We start from the raw sequence: 23,447 nt of genomic DNA on the forward strand, positions 1-23,447 counted from the left end.
ATTCATATTTGTCAGTGATTTCATGTCAATTCGGCGAACATAAACGATTAAATTAGGATTAAAAATCGAGAGCCGGCTGCTGTTCGTTACGGTAACCCAACTAGGACACTTGACACAGTGGCTTTTGGCAAAGCACACAAAGAAAACAAAAAAAACCGAGAGAGATGAGTTATTGTTATTACAACGTGACTTCACTATTATTTAACAACTATTTTTATTGGGTTCTTTTATTTGGGGTTAAGTACATTGTCAGAATAAGTGAGAAATGGATTTAACTTCTGTTAGACAGCTATCATACTGAATAAATATTTATGCAAAAATGTATGGCATTAATAATGTATATCTAATTACATTTAAAAATGTATGGCATTAATAATGTATATCTAATTACATTAACTGTGAATGTCTTTCATTTTATTTAAAATGAAATAAAATTACATAAAACATTTTCCATAAAAAAGTTGATTCAAGAACAAATCAGTACTTTTCTTATATGACTATTATTGCTAAATTTGAAAGGTCTTTACCAGCTTTGGAATTATATATATATATATATATATATATATATAGCACCTTCTGCCATCCCATCTCTACTGACATATGGATCTTAACAAAGATCCGCTATACATTAGTACCAGATATACTGTACACGGACATTTTAGTGAACCAGACCAGCTGTTTCCGCCGGGTCTTCGCTTCCCGGGCATCACGTTGTTTACAAGTGTGTTCAGATGCTAAATGACAAGTGCAAGTGACAATTGTTGTCGTCTTCTCTGTGAACGTTTTTTTCTCCGTTATTTTGCCATTTTCAGATTTAAATTTCGAGCGGAAAGCTAACCAGGAAGTAATAATTACTTAAGCGGAGAACGGAGAAAGTAAACGTTACAGCAGGCATAACAACAGCCGGTGTTTATTTTATTATAATATTCAAGAACAAATCAGTACTTTTCTTATATGACTATTATTGCTAAATTTGAAAGGTCTTTACCAGCTTTGGAATTATATATATATATATAGCACCTTCTGCCATCCCATCTCTATATATAATATCTATCCGTGACATATGGATCTTAACAAAGATCCGCTATACATTAGTACCAGATATACTGTACACGGACATTTTAGTGAACCAGACCAGCTGTTTCCGCCGGGTCTTCGCTTCCCGGGCATCACGTTGTTTACAAGTGTGTTCAGATGCTAAATAAAAGTTTAGCTTGTACTTTTGATACCCCGCCTCTCGGCACCACAACATCCAGTTTACTGTATTTCACATGAGCGATGTCGAACATTGAAAAGTCCTTATAAAATCTCTGTTATTAGATCAGTACTTTTCTTATATGACTATTATTGACTTGAACACTGAGAATGTATTTATTAACTTCAGACATTTGAAATATTTGAAATCAGATGAAAACAAACTGTAACGGACCCTGCCGTGTTATCTATGATTACTATGCCTTACTGTACATTCATAATTTCAGCCGGAGGTAGGTGGTAGGCGTTGCGGAGGAGCAGATTGCGAGTGAGGTGCCTGTTCTAAACGAACTATTCCAGCTGTTATAAAGCATTAAATAAAAAGTAAGCAAGGAATACAGAATGTTTCGTTACGTAACTTTGTTGAGAATGTGGCCATGTACATGTAATACATGGGATCATTTGCAGCGACTTGGTCATTGTGGGGAAAAATAACACCCATCCTGATCGTTTCAATGAAGTTGAATACAGAATATTCATATTTGTCAGTGATTTCATGTCAATTCGGCGAACATAAACATCAATGATGATGATTAAATTAGGATTAAAAATCGGGAGAGCCGGCTCGTTCGTTTTTTCCGACTAAACAACATCTATTATTTAGAAGTTGATTTCACATGACTCCAGTGTGGAACCCCACTGCACCCCCTGGTGGATCAATGATCCATTGCAGCTGGCTTCACAATAATTAAATGTATTTATCATGGGGGCGGTATCAAGTCTGACTGGGGGCCGGCCGGCCATCACGGAACGTGCATGAACCGATCACGACCCTCGCACTTTAAACTGTCCAAAATAAGACGCTTCATCTGTAGTTCCACCTGGAGTAAATCCACAAGCTACTCTGTAGTATACAAAGTCATTCAAACTAGCTGCACCTTTACCAGCTTTGAGAACACTTTCATGATCAATCATTATAAAACATATCATATACAATTATTAGGGATGCTCCGATCGCCAATTTTGGGGCCGATCGCCGGAATCAGTATCGGCCGATACCGCTCTCTTTTCCTCTCTCCCCCTCTCTCTCTCTCTCTCTCTCTCTCCTGACAGCCCGTCAGTATCTCCTGCAGCTCACTGATCCAGTAATGAGCGACCCGACAGTGAAGAATAAATATATTTATAACTAGTTTAGCTTGTTCCAGAGGTAGATAAAATAGCTAAGTGTGTTAGGTCTAACTCTTAATGTGTGTTCTGCTCCGCTCACCGGTCCGTCACAGCGGGTGGAGCTGCAGGGTTTCTGCTTCACACACGTTGCATACCGCTATTTTATTGTCATTTTCGGATACTTAAAATACTGCCAGACTAGTGAAGCCATTTTGGCGAGCTTGTTTTGCCGCGCACAGAGAAAAGTGTCATGTATTTTACATGCAACGATAGCCTAATCTAAAATGCTCTACTCTGGCGTACCTTTCGTGTGGTGTGTGGCGTCAGCGCAGACTCTCGCATCGTTATTGTTGCACACTTTGCAGGAGGCTACTCTTGGGCTTCGCTTGACCCTCGTCTTAGCCATGGCTTGTATTTGTCTTCTGCTAGCCAACGCTCGTTGAAACGGCAACCTCCTGGCATACTGTCATCTATCACTCTCATCAGAATGCCCAGGTCACACACGTAACAAAAACACTTGCCGGTCACGCGCATTGCGCGGGAAGGCCGGAGCGGAGCTGTTTTATGTAAAAGCAAAGCAATTAAGCTCGCTCCGACTTCTTTATTTTCTTTTAATCTAAAAAGCGAAGTAAAGCATTTCAAGCACTTTATCCCAAATTCAAGCACCATTCCCAAAATTCAAGCACTTTTCAAACCTTGAAAACACCTCCAATTTCAAGCATTTTCAAGGATTTCCAGCACCCGTACGCACCCTGATTTTCAAATTCTAGCGCACTCGAGCTGGTTTCTCAAACTTACCTACCCTACCTTTAATGAACATTTCTCTAAAGCTTCACTTCATTAAATGCTTTAATATTACCAGTGGCCGACTGTAACTAAGTATATTTCCTCAAGTACTGTACGTTGTTTTTGTTTAATCCAATACATCTCAGAGGGAAAAATTGCACTTATTACTGACTACATTTATCGAACCCACATGGTTTCATCTAAATAACAAATGATCATTATTTCATTACAAATACAATGTTGGAGACATGTCTAGAAAGGGAAAACAGATTTATGTTTTAGAAAACATTTGCTTCTTTCCACCCCTGAGATTTACCTGGTGACCTTTGGAGGGGCCCGACCCTTAGGTTGAGAACCTCTGGACTAAACTATCAAACTTTATATTAAGGAGTAAAAAAGCTGCTCTAAGATTAAAGCGTTTGTATTAATAATGTCAGTAATTATGACACACACACACACACACACACACACACACACACACACACACACACACACACACACACACACACACACACACACACACACACACACAAACTCAATTTCATCGCGGGCCACATTAGAATGATGGTTGCACTCAAAGGGTGCTAACTTAAAGACTATATAAATATACATAGATAAATATATATAATATATATAAAATAATGTATTATTTTACAATATTTCCTCTGCATTAGATTATTATCAGATAGGGTAATAACTTCATAATTAACTACGTCTGAAAGCAGAAGTCTAGGGCACATAATTACAAGTAATTGCAAGTCTCTTCAGTGCGCATCTCACAAAATGAGATGCATTGTGGGACATGTAGTTTATGGGCAACGTGCTCCTGTAAAGCAGCACGTAACCTTATAATAAACGTATTATATTATTTGCAAGCTCTTGTGGGCCACATAAAATGAAGTGGCGGGCTGTGAGTTTGACACCCCTGATCTAAACCATCATAATAATAAACTTGGTTAAAATACATCAAATCAGTCAGACTTCAGACAGGCCGCTCTCCATTTTGACTGCGCTGGGCTGTCACATGTTATGTTGCTTTGATGAATCAGAAAACAGGAAATAAAACAAGTTTACAACACTTGTAGAAGTCTCATTGGACTCTAGGACGCTGTTGTTCTGACATCCAGTAAAACAGAGTAAATAATGTGTTAGAAAGCAGAGCCTGGTGTTAACACTCACCCTGTTGTCCTCCTGCTCCGTCGAGCTGTAAAATGGCGTTTGTCACTCTGACAACAAGCCTGACTTCATACTTTCACTTTCAACTTCCCTCCCTTCCTGTCTGCAGCCCCCCCTCTTCTCTGTTTCATAACCAGCCTTATCAGCTGAACAAGTTCACATACAGGGACTATGTTCAGTGAGATACAAATAAAGCTAAAAACAAGCTCAACAAAGTTATTGAAATAAATATATTAAAACCACAGTGTGAAAATAAACCAGTCCAAGTAAACATGCTGTCTTCAAAACCTCACTTAAGTTAAAGTGTGTAGGTATTTAAGTACTCTAGTGTTAATATCACATTAAACTGTTCCCTATTATATATATATATATATATATATATATATATATATTTGTTTCTGGATTAATAACCCTGCTGCATGTATTGCATATATTACTGTATTTTTCCCAGAATATGAATGGCGTTTTTTGTTACAGGCACCAGGGAGCCATTGCATGTTCAAATTCAGACTGTTTGCAGTCAGTATAGAAACCTTGTCCGATCTAGACAGATTAACGTACAGATAAAAAGATACATTATATTTAAATGTTTTTGAGGTGCAGTACTTGAGTAAATGTACTTGTAATCACCTTGACCACTAGAGGTCGGTGTTACATCAGTTTCTGCATTTAATCACAAACATCCATATGTGCCTTTTCTGTCCTGAAGAGGAATACACAGGAGCGAGAAGTACAGATTGAGTAAAAGTAGAAGTACTCAGATCTTGTATTTGAGTCAAAGTAGAAGTACTCAGATCTTGTACTTAAGTAAAAGTAGAAGTACCAGAGTGTAGGAATACTCTGTTACAGTAAAAGTCCTGCATTCAAAATGTCCCTCAAGTAAAAGTAGAAAAGTATTATCATCAAAATATAGTGAAAGTAGCGACAGTAAAAGTATTCATTGTGCAGATTGGTCCATTTCAGAATAATATATATGATATGTTTTATAATGATTGATCATGAAAGTGTTCTCAAAGCTGGTAAAGGTGCAGCTAGTTTGAATGACTTTGTATACTGCAGGGTAGCTTGTGAATTTACTCCAGGTGGAACTAAAGTCTGATTTAACACTTGATTATATTTCACATCATTCATCCACATCTGTGAAGTAACTAAAGGTATTAAATACATGTAGTGGAGTAGAAGTACACCATTTACCTCTGAACTGTAGTGGGGTAAGTACAAAGCAGCATAAAATGGAAATACTCAAGTACAACATTGTAAAACACTTTTCTGCTTTTATCTTGTATACAGTGGCGGCCGGTCCATAGGGGCGCTAGGGGCGCCGCCCCACCTCTTCCCATATTGAAAAAAAATAAAAATAATAATAATTAAAATTAAAATTAAAAAAAAAAAATATGTTTAAAAAAAAATATATGTTTTTATTTTTATTTTTAATGAACAAGGTAAATATTATATAATTGGTATCAGTAAAATGTATAATCTACAATAAAATCTCGTTTAAAATTGTGTTACGATGTCTAAAGTTACTGATAAGTCACATGTTTCCTGCCTGGCCTTGCCCATGCACCTTCTCTCGTCTGGGCGCTAAGAGAGGAGCCTTCAACCAGTGCAGCATCAGCCACTAGCAGCTGACTGTTGCTATCTGTAACGTGTAAACTATGCCGCGAAAATATAATTTCAGCCAATCAGCGTCGTCAAAGATGACGGTCACCAGGCGCCAATGTCAGCGCCCAGTGCAGTCTGTGAGTAGTTTGGACAGTGACTCGTATCCGGGTGACGCAGTAGTTGATGAGGATGGCTTCGTGTGCAGGTGGAGTCTCCGGACCTCGGTCCCCGGCTAATTCTGTTCAAGAGCTAATCTCCAATCCTTTCGAAAGGAGAAGTTTGGCAGATAAATTGTTGCTTAAAGACCTTGCACCGGACCAACCCGATTTGAATATATCGCAGCAATCTCGTGAAAAAGACAACATTTATACACGAGGCTTCACAAGTAGCTGGTACACAAGAAAGGCTTGGCTAGCTGGATGCAAACAGGTAAATGCTGTCTTTTGTTTCCCATGCTTGGATATCACTTTATATGTAGAGAGGAGGTTTCCCATGGTTGTTAGAAGTTTATTAATAAGTGGGCATTTATCACAGAAGTGATTGTTCTGTCTCCACGTTTGTTGCATTGTCTGTGATGTATTTTCCAACGGTTATAGCTCCTGTTCTGTCCCAGCAACACTACACGGTTTGCAGCTCCACCACATTTTTGGTTTATCTTCGGTGTCGCTTAAAATCTGCTTCCCATCGGACTAAAACCTCCACGTAATCTGAAGACAGATACTTGAAGTTATTTAAACCTTTTGCAAACTTTATGTTCTTTCTTGCTCTAGCCTTGCCAGTTACATTGTACATAACACATATATTATCATTATGCTAACTGGTTGTTCGTGTTAGACGATGTAGCTTTTTCATTTCTGAGTTATTGCTATATGTAAATAAGCCTGTTTGTAAATAATCCTCAGAGAAACAAAGAAAAAACACAATTTATGACATTTTGTGCTGTGGTTATTTTTTTTAAATTGCATTTATTCACAGTTCAGTTTGAAATGCTGTAGTGACTTGTATTGAACCACTTAAATATTTATAATTAATGCTACTGAAAAGATGCTATTAATTTTATATCTCACATGCAGTTCACTGTAAAGCTACTTGGTGAAGGTGTTGGTTCATAAAACATGAACAGTTTTAAGAAAGAAAAAAACAGACCAGTTCTGAGAACACAAATTCCTGGTAAAGTAGTAGATGTTGAGGTTGATAAATAATATTTTCCACACTGAAGATTATGGAGGTATTGATCAGTCTTCTCATATTTTTAAGCCTCGATTTCTCCTTTCCCCCCCCCTCTAACATCACCAGAAGTCATCATTTAAGGGGTCATTTCTCGAAAACAATTTCCGGGGGGAAACCCCCCGGACCCCCCGGGTAGGTCACTTACGGTACGTCAAGAGCCCCACCAAAAAAAAAGACCACCGGCCGCCACTGCTTGTATATCTATCTCTATGCTGCCTGCAAACACACACAGGTGTCTCATTGTATGTCATACACTACATATAAATGCTCATTATCAGTTTATTGGTGAAGAGGAAGGAAGTAACTCTGTCACATAACAAATAAAACGTGAAGTTATCTTACACTTTCTGTCAATTCATTTCAACTTTCTTCACACTTCCTTGTTCTCTAGTACACACACACACACACACACACACACACACACACACACACACACACACACACACATTATAATAACACACTTGTTTCAATCATAACCATCATAATAATGAACTTGTGTTATGATATCAGGGTCATGCAGAGTCAGGCAGCTGTCCCTTTAAGAGAGAGAGAGAGAGGGGGGGGGGTTGGCGCATGCATGTGTGTGTGCATGGTAGAGCGAGCGAGAGTGAGCGAGCGGTGGTGTGTGTTTTTGAAGTGAACGAAGCAGCAGCAAAGGTCTGTCGAGTGTCTTCAAAGTTAGACCTGTAACAAAGACCTTAATAAATGCAACGGCCTCCCAAAGAAGAGCTCGCCTGTCTGCCTTATTGAAAAGTGGGTTATTGAACCCAAAGTTTGTTGCTTCGGCCCTGGAAGACTGCAGAGAGTCACATGTTATGTTGCTTTGATGAATCATAACACAGGAAATAAAAAAAGTTGAAAGCACTTGCAGAAGTCTCATTGGACTCTAGGACGCTGATGTTCTGACATCCAGTATAACAGAGTAAATAATGTGTTAGAAAGCAGATCCTGGTGTTAACACTCACCCTGTTGTCCTCCTGCATAAGATTGTTCCCTGTTATATATATATATATATATTTGTTTCTGGATTAATAACCCTGCTGCATTGATTGCATATATTGCTGTATGTTCCCAGAATACAGAATGTGTGCCTCTGCATGTTGAGGTTACAACCACATTAACATTTACTCTTCACAATTAACTTAAGACAAACACAACTGAGTTAAAATTATAGTTAGTGTTGGGGAAATATTTTCCAAGGCCCATAGCTTTGACCCAGTGTATCAGTTCATACTGTCCTGACTGAGCGCAGGCACCTGTAACCTTGGCTGCTGTGCTCTCAGTGTGTTGCCTCCCTGTTCCTGCCTGTTGGCGTCAGCTGATAGAGGTGTTATGATTCTATCTTGTTATCCACAATGTTGATTATTCTCTCTGAACTAGCTAAATACACGGGTCTGGGGTAGAGTTCTTCAGAATTGATTGTGGCGTCTCAACCGTGTGGTCAAACCGTGGCTCGTGACATGTCTTGTGAATTCTCCTGCCGAAACTCCAAATAGACCGTCAGTGTTTGCCATCAAAGCTCCAGCTCTCCTCGTGTCTCCTTTGAGTCCTGACTCCTCCATTGCTACAGACGTTTCCCCCACAGTTAGATCAAGAGGGTAATAGACCTTTTTTTAATTGATTTCTAATCATTTCAACCCACCATTGAGCACTGTTAAAAGCAACAAATGAAACATCAGATACAAAGAGAACCATTGATGTCTGAGCTGGACTGATCCATTTTTTGAAGGCTTCATATTTCTCAAATATACTGAATACACAGAAAACAAAAAAAGGCTTAATTTAATCAAATGTTTTGATGTCTAAATGTCCTCCAATTCTGGAATGATCCAAATAAAAAGTGAGTCAAGCTCCAGCAAGAGGACAATATTTAAATGTTATCAGATTCACCAGCTAGCTAGCAGTTAGCATTAATTAGCATTGCTAGTGTAACCCTTTATGTAGCCTTACCCTGCTGGTAGGCGATCTGTAATGCTAACGATGGCACAGTATTGAGTAAATGTACTTTACTTCCCACCTCTGCTATAATATATATTGATATATATATACTACTATATTATAACACAACCAAGCCTCAACTATGTCTTATACCCCACAATATATCATAATTTACAATATTTACGTAAACTTGTTTTACCTCTAAATACTCTTCCATAATTTGGATTTGTATTCTATATTTATCTTATTTTATTTTACTTCACCTGCGTTTTTCTCCATCCGGTTGCAATAACTGGATTTCCTCCTTGTGGATCTAATGAAGGTGCATCTTAATGTAATCCAACGTAAAGGTTACAAATAAATAAATACACAACAATAAGAAATGATTAATAAAAACAGGGTTTATTTAATTCACCTGACAGATAATTACAAAACAAAACCATCAAACTTCTGTTTTCCCTTCTGTCTGAACTTTAAATGTGCTTTGCAGAATGCAACATGTGTCCCCTCTGTGTAAAGAGATTCTGTCTTGTGTAACCGTTAGCCAATCACCAACCAAGGTAACTCCCCCCCTGCATCTACAGCTGGGAGATGAAGTAAAAAGATATGATTCTACACTGTATTGAAGTAAACATGTATTGTTTGAACTGTTTTAGGTAATCACAAACGGGTTTTGATAAGTCACTTAGAATAGGAATGTTATTCTTGTTTTCCAAATTTACTGGCTTAGAGATTCTGTGTGTCACACACCAACATCCTTCTTATCATCCCTAAAAGCCAGATGCGGTCATTAAGTCGTTAAAAGACATCGTTAAATAGTTGGAGAAGAGTTTAAATGTCTGAAGGAGGATAGTTTAGGTGAAAATATCCCCTGGGAAAGGAATGTAGAGTAAGATAAGGTAAAGATAAACATTGACTTTTGACCTGGTGTGGTTTGGGACCACACTCTGTTCGGAACTCTGATTGACCTCGGCCAGAAGCGAATCCAGCCAATCAGGGCACTTGGGGGAGGTGGTCAGTTTAAACAGCTCCTCCCCAGGGGCTCTCTGATTCGCTTGGGAGTAAAGTGGGAAGGAAGAGATGACCCATCTCCGCCCCAAGGACAGATATGAATACTGATGTTTGTGTGTGTAAAAATGCTTTTGGGTTTGGTGAGTTGGTTTGATCCCGATATCTGTGTCCGAATCGCATCACAAACCTGAAGTCCAATTTCTTTTTGGTTTGATGAGTTGGTTTGATCCCGATGCATTTATCCGAATCGCATCACAAATCTGAAAGCCCGGAGTACTCTGTATAACTTGTATATGTGTTTGGTTTCCTACTAGAAGTAAACTCAGATAATTTGTTATAACTTTGATTCCGGTGTTTTCAATTCCTTTCTTAATTTAATAGAGATCCAGCCTCATCCAACGAACGGCGCGTAGCAGAGGTGTTCTGCTCCAACAAGTGGTGACTTTCCCGACGGAGTGAGTGCTTATCTCTAGAAAGGAACACCGATAGCCAGGGGACAGAATCCAGTCCAGGGGGAGGACACAGAGATACTGGTGACAACTAAACCAATGGCCATATACAAAAGGTGAGCAGACGCCTGTTTTGACTATCAAAAATCTGTGATTGATTATACTAAAAATTTAGAGTTGTCAGCAGCGTTCTCAGTGTTCTTAGTCACGGTGGGAAATACAATACATATTACAAGTTGGGGATATTGGGGAAGTGCTTAGAGAAGGGTATTCAGTCCTGGACCTAGAGCAAAAATAGTGTTTGAGTGTGGCGGGTATATAAGTCCCAGCCCTTCACTCACTAAATACGAAGACTGTAAGGCTGTAAAAGAAGTATAGGTTAAATTCCCCGTAAGTCAAAATAACATTGATTAATACGGTTGCTTTACAGTGCTTTAATTAAAGACTACGGAGGTGTAAAAAACAGAAGGGTTAAATTCCCCGCAGATCATGATAAGATTGATTAATGCGGTTACCTTTCGTGGTGCTTTAAATGTATAAAATGTCTGTAATTGTTATATGGTGGGTGATAGAGGAGGAGAGAGACGCGACCTCCAACTAATTATTTGGAACGACCGTATCTCATCACAAAACTGTTGTGGGGATAATCAGGCTCATTAAACGTGACGATAAAGAGATTTTGTTGACTGAGTTTTTAACTCTTGACCTGAAGTCGCAATCACCGTGAGGAGATTGTAGAAGCCTACTTCTGGAAGTCACGCTATCTGTTGAAATAAACATCGCACAATAAAAATGTGCCTGACTGTGATATGATAAGGTATGAAAAGCTCTGTGTGATTTTTTACCTCCACCCTACGGAGATGATAGCTCACAAATGCCACTTATGAGTATCCCATCTAATACTCCTAAAAGAAAACACATTGTTAGACCTGATATTCAGGGAAAAGGAATGTTGGAAATAGTAATGGAAGATATTGAAAATCTTAAACTGGATCAACCAACCATGTTAGTGAACCCTGCTAATATGGAGCTAATACATGTAGAAAGACTAGCAGCAGCTCTGGCAAAGACAATAGGTCCTAGCATGCAAGCACAGAGCGATAATATGATAAGGACTATTAAACTGACCCTTTTTGGAAATGGGATTTTCCGTTACACAACAGAAGACTCAATTCAGGCCTTAAAGAACGCTTTACAAACAAATCAGGGAGAGTTAAATGTGGAGCTATGTTGCTCAAAAGGGAGCTTACAGTTTTGGGAAGAGATCTCCCCCTTTCTCTGTCCTGAGGTGCTGCAGATTCACAGCAGCACACAGGGTCAAAGACAGGCGTGACCTCTGGAGAGGAAGATCTGGAGATTGTAAGGAACTCTCCCTAACTACCCACCCCCACACCATTGAGGGGAAGAGTGTTCCTCTCACCAATAAACAAATCATCTCTTAACCAAGTCAGATTTCAAAATAGCCATAGCTCAAGTTGTTAAGAAAAGAGGGAGATTCAAAAAGTTATCAATAAATTGCCCAGTATATTAAATAAATACAAACAGACACGTATCAATATAAGTCAGATAATGTAGACGAGGTCAATCATGGAAGAAGGCTGACATTTAATGCCTGATATATAAGTGATAGTAATAATAAATATATAGCTGATATTAAATAACTGATGTATAAGGCTCGATATTTCTGAAAATAGGAACACCGTTAACGGCGTTCTATTTCAGTAAAAGGGGGAAAAGGATAGGATATACATCAGACAATATGTATGTGAGATTATTACGTTTTTAGGAGAAATTTATCAATTTAAAATACTAGTTTTGGTATTTTTTGTTTTGTTTTATTTGTTGCTTTTAAGAGAAATTGATACATTTAAAATAATCTAGCTTTGGTTATTTTTGTTTTATTTTTATTTTTGTTCTATCTTTAATTTTTAATTTTTAATTTTAATTTTTAATTTAATTTTTTGTTTATTATTTTCTGCATAGTCTCTTGTCCACACTCCAGTCTAGTTGGTGCCGCCAATAAACACTAAAGAAGTAGAAAAGATGATTTCAAAACCATATTTCCAGCAACTTAAGGGCTTGGTATGAGACTTCTCCACACAGGCTGCTGACGCTAAAAGGGGGACCCGAGAAACACAAGGCCAACACAGCAGATTACGTCTGGTTGGAGGGGACCTCCCATGCCGTTCGCCTAGATGGAAAGGGAGACAACTGGTACCACTGGAGCCAGTGTGCGGTCGGGAAAAACACCTGCGAGGACCCTGGACGACATCAGGACAGAGTTGGCCCTCGTCGCGAGGACCCTAGACGACATCAGAACAGATCTGGCTCTCGTCAAGGCAGTCGACCCAGGAGGCGCCATCAGCGGACCAGAGGAGGAGGATCGGGAGGACATCTCTCCAACAGTCGACCCGGAAGCCGCCATCAGCGGGCCGGAGGAGGAGGATCGGGACATCTCTCCAGCATCGACCCGGAGGCCGCCATCAGCGGGCCGGGGGAGGACAATCAGGCCACATCTCTCTAGCAAGCACCCCAGAAGCCGCCGTCAGCGGGCTGGGGGGACGAAGATATGGCAAACCAAGACGGCACAGGGAACTCCATTTCCCGCTGAAACAGGTTGATATAGCCGGTGTGGAACTTTGTCTGAACAATCCATTTTTTTGAGGAACTTTCAACTTTATTTTTATATCCCACAATTTAAGGGATTGGTATTTTTTATTCTACAGAACTATGTGTTACCAAAAGAGGGAAAAGTATGATAATGTCTTTTCTGATTTCTGTGGCTACTTTTATTGCCATTTTAGTGACATGTGGTTGTTGTTGTGTGCCTTGTATCTGCTCATTAGACTCATCAGTTCCACCATTGAGGGTAGAGTAAAGATGACTCAGCTGACAAGGACTTTGCTTTTTAGACATATTTTATTCTCCCTCCACTGTCATAATAAGTTGTTGTTGTGGACTGTTCCTAAAGGTTTAAAGTGCTCTATATCCCAACTTCTGATGGGTTTATATAAATGTTGGGACAGACACAGTAAGAAGAAAATTGACAGTGGTAATGTTTCAAATGCTATATGTTGATCTCGTGAGGTGAGATCAAAAGAGGGATTGAAGTAAAAAGATATGATTCTACACTGTATTGAAGTAAACATGTATTGTTTGAACTGTTTTAGGTAATCACAAACGGGTTTTGATAAGTCACTTAGAATAGGAATGTTATTCTTGTTTTCCAAATTCACTGGCTTAGAGATTCTGTGTGTCACACACCAACATCCTTCTTATCATCCCTAAAAGCCAGATGCGGTCATTAAGTCGTTAAAAGACATCGTTAAATAGGTGGAGAAGAGTTTAAATGTCTGAAGGAGGATAGTTTAGGTGAAAATATCCCCTGGGAAAGGAATGTAGAGTAAGATAAGGTAAAGATAAACATTGACTTTTGACCTGGTGTGGTTGGGACCACACTCTGTTCGGAACTCTGATTGACCTCGGCCAGAAGCGAATCCAGCCAATCAGGGCACTTGGGGGAGGTGGTCAGTTTAAACAGCTCCTCCCCAGGGGCTCTCTGATTCGCTTGGGAGTAAAGTGGGAAGGAAGAGATGACCCATCTCCGCCCCAAGGACAGATATGAATACTGATGTTTGTGTGTGTAAAAATGCTTTTGGGTTTGGTGAGTTGGTTTGATCCCGATATCTGTGTCCGAATCGCATCACAAACCTGAAGTCCAATTGCTTTTGGGTTTGGTGAGTTGGTTTGATCCCGATATCTGTGTCCGAATCGCATCACAAACCTGAAGTCCAATTTCTTTTTGGTTTGATGAGTTGGTTTGATCCCGATGCATTTATCCGAATCGCATCACAAATCTGAAAGCCCGGAGTACCCGGAGTACTCTGTATAACTTGTATATGTGTTTGGTTTCCTACTAGAAGTAAACTCAGATAATTTGTTATAACTTTGATTCCGGTGTTTTCAATTCCTTTCTTAATTTAATAGAGATCCAGCCTCATCCAACGAACGGCGCGTAGCAGAGGTGTTCTGCTCCAACAGAGACCAGGGGACACTAAAGAGTGATGCACACAGCTGGGAGACCAGGGGACACTAAAAGGTGACGCACACAGCTGGGAGACCAGGGGAGACTAAAAGGTGACGCACACAGCTGGGAGACCAGGGGACACTAAAGAGTGACGCACACAGCTGGGAGACCAGGGGACACTAAAAAGTCTCCCACAGCTGGGAGACCAGGGGACACTAAAAAGTCTCCCACAGCTCGGAGACCAGGGGACACTAAAGAGTGACGCATACAGCTGGGAGACCAGGGGACACTAAAGAGTGACGCACACAGCTGGGAGACCAGGGGACACTAAAGAGTGACGCACACAGCTGGGACGGAGCGCTTGGTGACGTTCAGGATTATAAAGCTGAACAACTGTCTCTGTCTCAGAGTGAGTCTGTCTCATAACTGTCAGTGTTTGTCAGGATATCTGAAATGACGAGGTTAATGGTGACCAGCTACTAGACCACTGTGACCACCAGCTTTTACCAGCTATCCCGACCAGCTAAAGTGTCCAAAACCCCTCTAACCAGCAAACTAATCCAGCCTAATATTGTCAGGCTGGTCAGGCTGGTTTACCAGCCTGACCAGCCTGACCAGCCTTGTTGGTCTTAGCTGTTTTTTTCAGCAGGGGTGTGCGTCACTCTTTAGTGTCCCCCGGGTTGCGTTCGAATACTCCAAAAAAACAGCTCCTAAGTTCTAACCCTATCGTCTATTCCTTGACCTCGGAGTGAAACGTCATGGGGTTAAGGGATAGTGGATAGGAGAATTCAAAAGGATTTAGGAGAAGAGACTGCGGCACTTTAGAGAATCCGACTGCACTTTCACTATCCGACGTGTTTATGATGCGCCAGCAGAGGTCATAAATGTGCGCCTGCTGCTGTGGGGAAACTATGGAAACTACAGTTTTCTATACAGCGGACTACAACATGGATGTTTAATAAGAACGAGGGACTACTGTAAACTCATCTAGAGACTCTGCACCGTGCTCTGATGCTGTTGTTTTATGCTTTATGAACGGGGACAACAGAGAAACATATTCTTCATGACCAAAGTTGGAATTGAAATAAAAAAGGAAAGTGAAACTGTCACCCTCTCCCTCCGGTCCACATTAATACAAATGATCCCAATACGTATGATTGTATGAAAAGATCTTAAAATCAATACAAATGTATTTATTATAACGGTTAGTCCTTAACATCTATCACTGTGTATATCACCATTCAAACATCTTTTAAAAGTTGAACAAACCCCACACAGCTCAGTAAAGACTGTGAAATGTTGACTTTATTTGATCATTTCAGTAAAAACTAACGTTCATATTTCTCTTTTTGATTATAATACTGATGAACGTTCAAAACAAAGCACTTTGGCAACTTACCACATACGTTTTAAAATACTTAATAAGCACCGTAACTTTCATGATATCATTTCTCGTTCATAATCGGTTGTTTCCGTGAACGGCCGACTGTTGTGTGACGGCAAATGCTGCGGCCGCAAGGCATTGTGGGGCAGCATTTTCTCCTCTCCTTTCGGTTAGGGAGGTCCAGTGGTTCCTAAGCTAAAGGAGGTTATAAAGGAAGTTTGAAACCTCCTTTCCTTTTAATTTAGAGAATTCGAACGGCACTTATCATGGCTGCCACTGAGGGACTTCCGGGTCATTTCACTCCGTTAGGAAGGTTCCTAAGCTAAATGGACTATTCGAATGCAACCCCCTTATGAAACAAAAATATATTGTAATATATTGGTAAATATAATACAATATATTGGATCATACATTTCCATATATGGGAAAGTAGTCCTTATATTTTTAAATATATTGCAATATATGCATGGACCATGTATGGCTATATATTGATACATATAAAAAAAATATATTGCAATGAAAACAAAAACTGCACTATACATTTATATGTAATAGTTTTATTGAAACACTCATTTATCTTTCATGAGTTACACAAGTTTACATAAAATTGAACAGATATTCATAAACAGTTATCTCACTTCGTTTTGTATAGTTACCCACTTTATATGAACATATGTTTGATGGTAGCCTATATATAAAAAAAGTACAAATTGTCCATTGAATGATGGAAAATAATATACAGTTTATAAATATATATAGACACACACATATATGCACGCATATATATATGCATGCATATATATATGCATATATGCACGCATATATATATACATATATGCACGCATATATATCTATGCATATATTACGGCCGACCGGCTATTTGGAGTGGAACGAAGCCCATCCACGGCAGACAGGCCAAACAGTATTCGAATGCGCCACTTCCGACTGATTTCGGGGAGCCCCCCCCCCCTCTCCAGCAATAGATTGATCTGATTGGCAGATTCAAATCTGCGTTGCTGCCTCTGTCTGTTGATTCTGTCGCTGAGTATCAAAGAGAAAGCATTCATCAGGTGCTTCGAAACGGAAAATTAAAAAGAAACGAGAGGAAAATACAGCACCAGAGTCAGGTATGTGTGTGAGCATTTAAAACTATTTTAAATTGAAATAATTCTGCATGTACACTACAAGTAGTCTAGTTGCTTAATCCGTATGTCCCGTCTCTCGGCACTACACCAGCTACATTAGCTAACGTTAGTTAAATTAGCTATGTTAGTTCCCTCGTGTATGAGTGTATAACCGGTCCGCAGCTTTGTGAACATTCAATTTCGAAGATTTTCGATGTTACAGTCAACTGAAGTCGACCCAAAACAGCCAAAAATAGCGGACCTTTAGATCGCTAACATTTTAGCATAAGTCAATGGAGTTTAACATAGTGAAAACTAGCCCCACGGCTAACGGACATTTTCTGACTGTTGACGATGATGAGCTAGTTAAGTAATGTAACCACAGTTAGTCTATGTCTTGTAAATTCCCCTTGTTCTCCTTGATCTGCATTATATCGTTCGTGTTTTAGTCAGGCACATTTAGGGACAGCTAATGTAGTGAAGCTATGGGTCCTCGAGCTGGTTACATCCATGGGTTACACATGTGCGTTCAGGACAGGAGATTATTGCGCATCGTCACATGCATAATTACCATCGTCACAGAGAGAATGCGTTCGTGAAGAATGTGAGCATATATGCAGATCTTTAGTGTTGGTAATGTTATAAGATTGTATGCATAGTGTCCTGCTGAGTCAGTGTGTTAATGAGTCTTGATGTCCCGTTTTTAGTTGCTATGTTGTTCAGGAATTGAGCTAATGCTAGCTAGTTAGCTAAATTAAGCTATTCAGATGAGATGCTAACTTAGCTTTTATTAGCCGTGTGTTTGCAACGTGTCTAATGTGTTTTAGCAACAATTAGTATTGCTGTTGCTTATTATTAATAACCATAGTCTGGTTAGTTATTGTAATTTGAACCTTATTTCTATTTCTGTGTATTTTGCAGAAACCATTCATTCATTCTCTACTCTACGTTATCATTATCATCATACTCATCAACCCATTCAACATCCTGTATGTGATTCCACATCAAGCATGATGTATTCTGTGTTGATGATCAGAACCAAGCTAATATAAAGTCCAAAGACTGTACTTCCTGTCTCCGTGTCAACTCTCTAACCGGAGTGCTGTTTTGAATAAAACGGCTCCAGCACAAACATCACAAAACACATAAGATTCCCCAATACTATGTGTTCTGATGTTAGTAACTATGTAGGCTAACATTAGTTAGGCTATGTGTTGTGGACTAATGCATTCAAGTTAGTTCACATTTTAGTTGTTATTGCCCCTGCTGACAATTGTGTGGATAATATGTAGCCTACAGTCAATGGCATTTCACATTTTGCTCTCCAGTGTATGTTATTTTAATGTTGACCCATAATACTATATATCTATATATTTTACAGGAGCATTGTTGAAATTCATAGGTCGAACTAAGCCTGCAGAACCACAAGTCAAGAGGACAGAGGAGCCAGATAGCAGTGGTGACTGAGACAGAATAAATAAGGAGAGAGGGCCCATGCAGAGAGGCAGACATCAGTAGTGAGGAATCAGACCCAAAACACACGAGGACAGAGGAGCCAGATCGCAGTGGTGAGGAACGCACTGTCATTTAATTTCACTGTAATTTTACTTTTCACATATCACTTTATTCACTATTCAGCTTAGTTATCCTTGCCATGAAGGAATGAATGATTGAATGGATGAATGTTCTATATTATTTTAATGACAGATTGAACCACAGCAATATTGTTTTAGAGATGTTATATGTTTAACTGCTATGCCTGTGATCTCTGCTCTGTGTCATTGTGTTGTCTCCTGGGTTCTGTAGTGCCCGGAGTCTGTCTTTTTATTTTTTTCCTCCCAAACCCCATCCCCTCAGGATGCCTTTTGCCTCCTGTCAGGTCATCATTGTAATAAGAATTTGTTCTTAATTGATTTTCCTGCCTAAATAAAGGTTCTACTACTATTTATTCAGTTATTTTATTACTGGTACTGCTAATTGCATTATGCGTATTGTTGTATATTGTATATACGTATGTATTTACTACTACTACTTACAAAATCGAGGGTTGTAGCTTTGTGTCAGTACATATTTCAGGGTTTTTCTATGCCTTTGTTAATCTAAATTCTAATACTCATAGGCGACTACCACTCCTGCCGATGCCGATGCCGAGGCCCAGTTCTCCCTTCCCACCACCCCAGGCTCATGGTGCTAGGTAAAACTCTCATTCAATAAAAGTAATCTTTTAAAGGTGGGGTAGGTAATTTTGGAGAAACCAGCTCGAGTGCGCTAGAATTTGAAAATACGCACATGACCAATGAGGGCACGAGATAAGTTTGTGCACAGATGGAAGGCTGACAGGCAGGTAGGCCATCCAGTTATTTTAGCCGGGCCGGCTCAGATGATTGGTCGTGCTTTTTACAGTATTACGGCTTCCACAGATGATATTTTTTTATGGATTTTTTGTCAAAGCACTTCAGATATTCATTGCTATCGGGATGTTAAGAGCATTCCATGGAATATAACAAAAAGTGTATCTCGAGCCGGTTTCTCAAACATACCTACCCCACCTTTAAAGATGAATGCAATTACATTTAAAAAAGTTTTAAACAGAACTGTTACAGATGCAGATGCTTGGTCCAAATTCCATAAAATATACCAACCAGTAGCGCCACACTCAGACGAAAATGTACAAAGCCTATTCTTCCACTATTTGTATTCCCACATTATTCACCAAGCCAGCCCATGCTTTAATATAGATATTATGGATATTGTTATAATTCCTGCTGTCTTTTGTGAACTTCTAATTATTTGTAATTGTTCTGTTCCACAGATGCTGTAGTAAACCACCATCCAGGGACCAAGAAATCAGATATAAGAACATCCATTAACACAAGAATTTGTGAGTAAAGGCACGAAAAAAACAAGATTGACGATCAAATAGGGTACAAGACTGTTTTTTTGGCCCTGTTCCGGACCTTGTTTTAATGAGTGATCAGCTCATGTTTAAAGTTGTCACCAGGTGAAACAAAAAACAAGATTGTTAAATAGGATAACAGACTGCTCTTTTTGGCCCTGTATGAAATAACAATGCATCATTTATTAACTATACCTATACAAAATGTAATACATTTTCCCTTCATTATGTAATAACACCTCCTTTTGTAATAATTTGCCCATTATGTAGTAAACAAGTTCAATGCAAATATGTAATACATGTCGCCACATTTTGAAATATATTATTACATATTGCTGTGGTTATTACAAAATGAGTTGCAAACAATAACATTACAACTGTTTATTTATTTATTCAACCATGAATCATCGTTACTCATAATTTAAAAATACTTCAGTAGAATATCTTTCATTGGCCAAAACTAGATCAAGTGTTACCATATTCATTAGCCAACATGTATATCAACATCAATTTTGGGATATATTTACAGTTTGGTTATGGTTACATAATGAATATTACAGTTTTTTAAAAGGGCAACTCACGCATTTTGTAATAACCATTGCAAAATGTAATAATTTATTACAAAATGCAGGGACATTTATTTTATATTGCGTTCAGGCTGTTACAGAATGCAGCAGATTATTACAAAATGTGGGTTTTATTACATAATTACATAAAAATGTTCTTGAGTCATGACATAATGTGTTGTTTATAGGCCTTTTCTTTTATTCGTTCCTTGTCCTTCTTTTAATGAGTATTTTGATAACTGTTACACATTGATAGAAAAAAACAAATTAAGCTTCTCATTATTCAGACTCAGCTCTCAGAGCTTAAGCTTCTTTTAAATGTTGATAAAACCAAGGTAATGCTCTTTTCAAAAACTAAAAAAGACACCAGAGCCTGTTTTAGATATTGTAATTACGCAAGGAATAAAACTTGAAGTGGTTGCCTGTTACAAATACCTTGGTATCTGGCTTGATGATTGTCTCACTTTTAAACTTCATGTCAATAACCTGCTTAAAAAACTGAGGGTTAGGCTAGGTTTCTTTTACAGGAACAAGTCCTGTTTCTCACTTGAGGCCAGAAAAAGGCTCTGTGACCTTTTTACCTGTACTGGACTATGGTGATCTGATCTTTATGAATGCACCTGCCCATTACCTGATCAAGTTAGATGCCGCCTATCACAGTGCACTGAGATTTGTGACAAACTGTAAAGTATTAACCCATCACCGTACCCTGTATGCAAGGGCAGGTTTGCCTTCACTAACTGTACGGAGGCTCAGTCACTGGTACATTTTTATATACAAAGCCATGTTAGGGAAACTTCGTTCCTACATCTGCTCCCTGATCTCACGGCGAATTGTAAGTGGCTACTGCCTGAGATCGAATGCTGTGGTTTTATTAAATGTGCCAACTGCTAGGACTGTCTTAGGGAAGATAGCATTTAGATGCGCAGCTCCGCTAACTTGGAACAGTCTGAGCAATTTGGTTCCACTAAATGTTTTTAAAGCAAGGATAGATATTATCCAATCGGAAACTGTTGGAACCTGTAAATGTTACTAGCTATGTAAACTGTAGTCACTGTAAATATGCTGTATGATGTCCTTTTTTGTTTTTCTGTTATGTTTATATGTATTCATGTGGAACCTACTTGCAGCAGGTCACCCTTGAAAAAGAGATCAATGATCTCAATGGGATTCACCTGCATAAATAAAGGTTTGAAATTAAATGAAAGATTTTTTTTATCAGAACATGCATTTCTCCTCATTGTGAACATATATTGCACTCATGTTCAGAATATATGGTACGTACATGGTCTTTTATAAATCTGAATATATATATTGCATACATGTCCCCATATAATTGTGAATATATAGCGCATACATGTCCCCATATAATTGTGAATATATATAGTACATGTCCCCATATAATTGTGAATATATTCTGCATACATGTCCCCATATAAATCTGAATATATAGAGCATACATGTCCCCATATATTTGTGAATATATATAGTACATGTCCCCATATAATTGTGAATATATTCTACATATATGTCCCCATATAAAACTGAATATATAGTACATACATGTCCCCATATATTTGTGAATATATATAGTACATGTCCCCATATAAATAAAACTGAATATATAGTAAATGTATGTTCACATATATACACAACCAATATATTATATATATTTACATATATTACTCAATATATGGAAAGCGGCAATTACTGATGTATTATCCCATATATTACAATATATTATCACAATATATTCAATATATATATATTGTAATATATTAACACAATATATTATTCTATATATCTTCAATATATTTTCAATATATTTTGTAGATATGAATAAATATGTTTTTCATGTTGATTATTAATCAGTATCACTTGGTGTAGCCAACAGCAAGATTTCCTTTATTAAATCTTTTCAATTAACCAGTAAATCAGAAAACAAAATAATGCAATATATTGACAGTTAATATATGGGGAAATATATTTTCTTTGCGTAAGGGCGGTCTCCCAGCTGTGTGCGTCACTCTTTAGTGTCCCCTGGTCTCCCAGCTGTGTGCGTCACTCTTTAGTGTCCCCTGGTCTCCCAGCTGTGTGCGTCACTCTTTAGTGTCCCCTGGTCTCCCAGCTGTGTGCGTCACTCTTTAGTGTCCCCTGGTCTCCCAGCTGTGTGCGTCACTCTTTAGTGTCCCCTGGTCTCCCAGCTGTGTGCGTCACTCTTTAGTGTCCCCTGTTTTCCCAGCTATGTGCGTCACTCTTTAGTGTCCCCTGGTCTCCCAGCTGTGTGCGTCACTCTTTAGTGTCCCCTGGTTTCCGTTGTGTTTTGAGCTTTTTGCAGCGTTTCCTTTATGCAGCTTTTAGTAAACACTGCTCAATTTGGTGATCATGTTTCTTAATTTCTTTGCTTATGTTTTGGCACATTTGTGTTTTTATATTTGCATCGTTTCTGAAACTGCAGAGCGTTCCTCCTGATGGAAATGTTTTGGGCCGTAGTAGCGCGTTCGCTCCCGTCGGCCACCGTACTTTAAGCTTCTATTGTGACAATAAACTTGATCTAACTTGAGATTAAAAATGCAGCAGAAGCACCGGTTAAAACAGAGAAATGGGAGGAAACACCACACACTCTCAGAGTATTAAAGCACATTAAAGTGTGAACACAAAACACACACACACACACACACACACACACACACACACACACACACACACACAGTATGAAAGTAACATTATAAAAACTGATTAGTTTACAGTTGTGGCTTCGTGGGCAATAGTCAAGTTTCTGTCAGAAATCATTCCCTCTGGACCCCCGACGGTGTGGCACATTTATTTTATGCTGCTCAATAAAAATATGAAAGCCGAACGAGAGGAAATTAATGCAGATTTTTTGTGATTTT

General features: G+C 38.9%; 1 protein-coding gene across 1 annotated transcript in view; it reads right to left on the bottom strand.

The window, feature by feature from the left end:
- The window catches only part of LOC117491190 (protein NLRC3-like), a 57,724-nt gene extending 49,576 nt beyond the window's left edge, over positions 1-8,148 (bottom strand). The window contains exon 1 of the mRNA XM_034141051.1: positions 8,124-8,148. Coding sequence (XP_033996942.1) covers positions 8,124-8,141 — 18 coding nt within the window. The 5' untranslated portion in view covers positions 8,142-8,148. The remainder of the gene's footprint in view (positions 1-8,123) is intronic.
- Positions 8,149-23,447: the final 15,299 nt, after the last annotated feature.

The sequence above is a fragment of the Trematomus bernacchii genome, unplaced genomic scaffold (assembly GCF_902827165.1).
Source record: "Trematomus bernacchii unplaced genomic scaffold, fTreBer1.1, whole genome shotgun sequence".
Taxonomy (NCBI): Eukaryota; Metazoa; Chordata; class Actinopteri; order Perciformes; family Nototheniidae; genus Trematomus; species Trematomus bernacchii.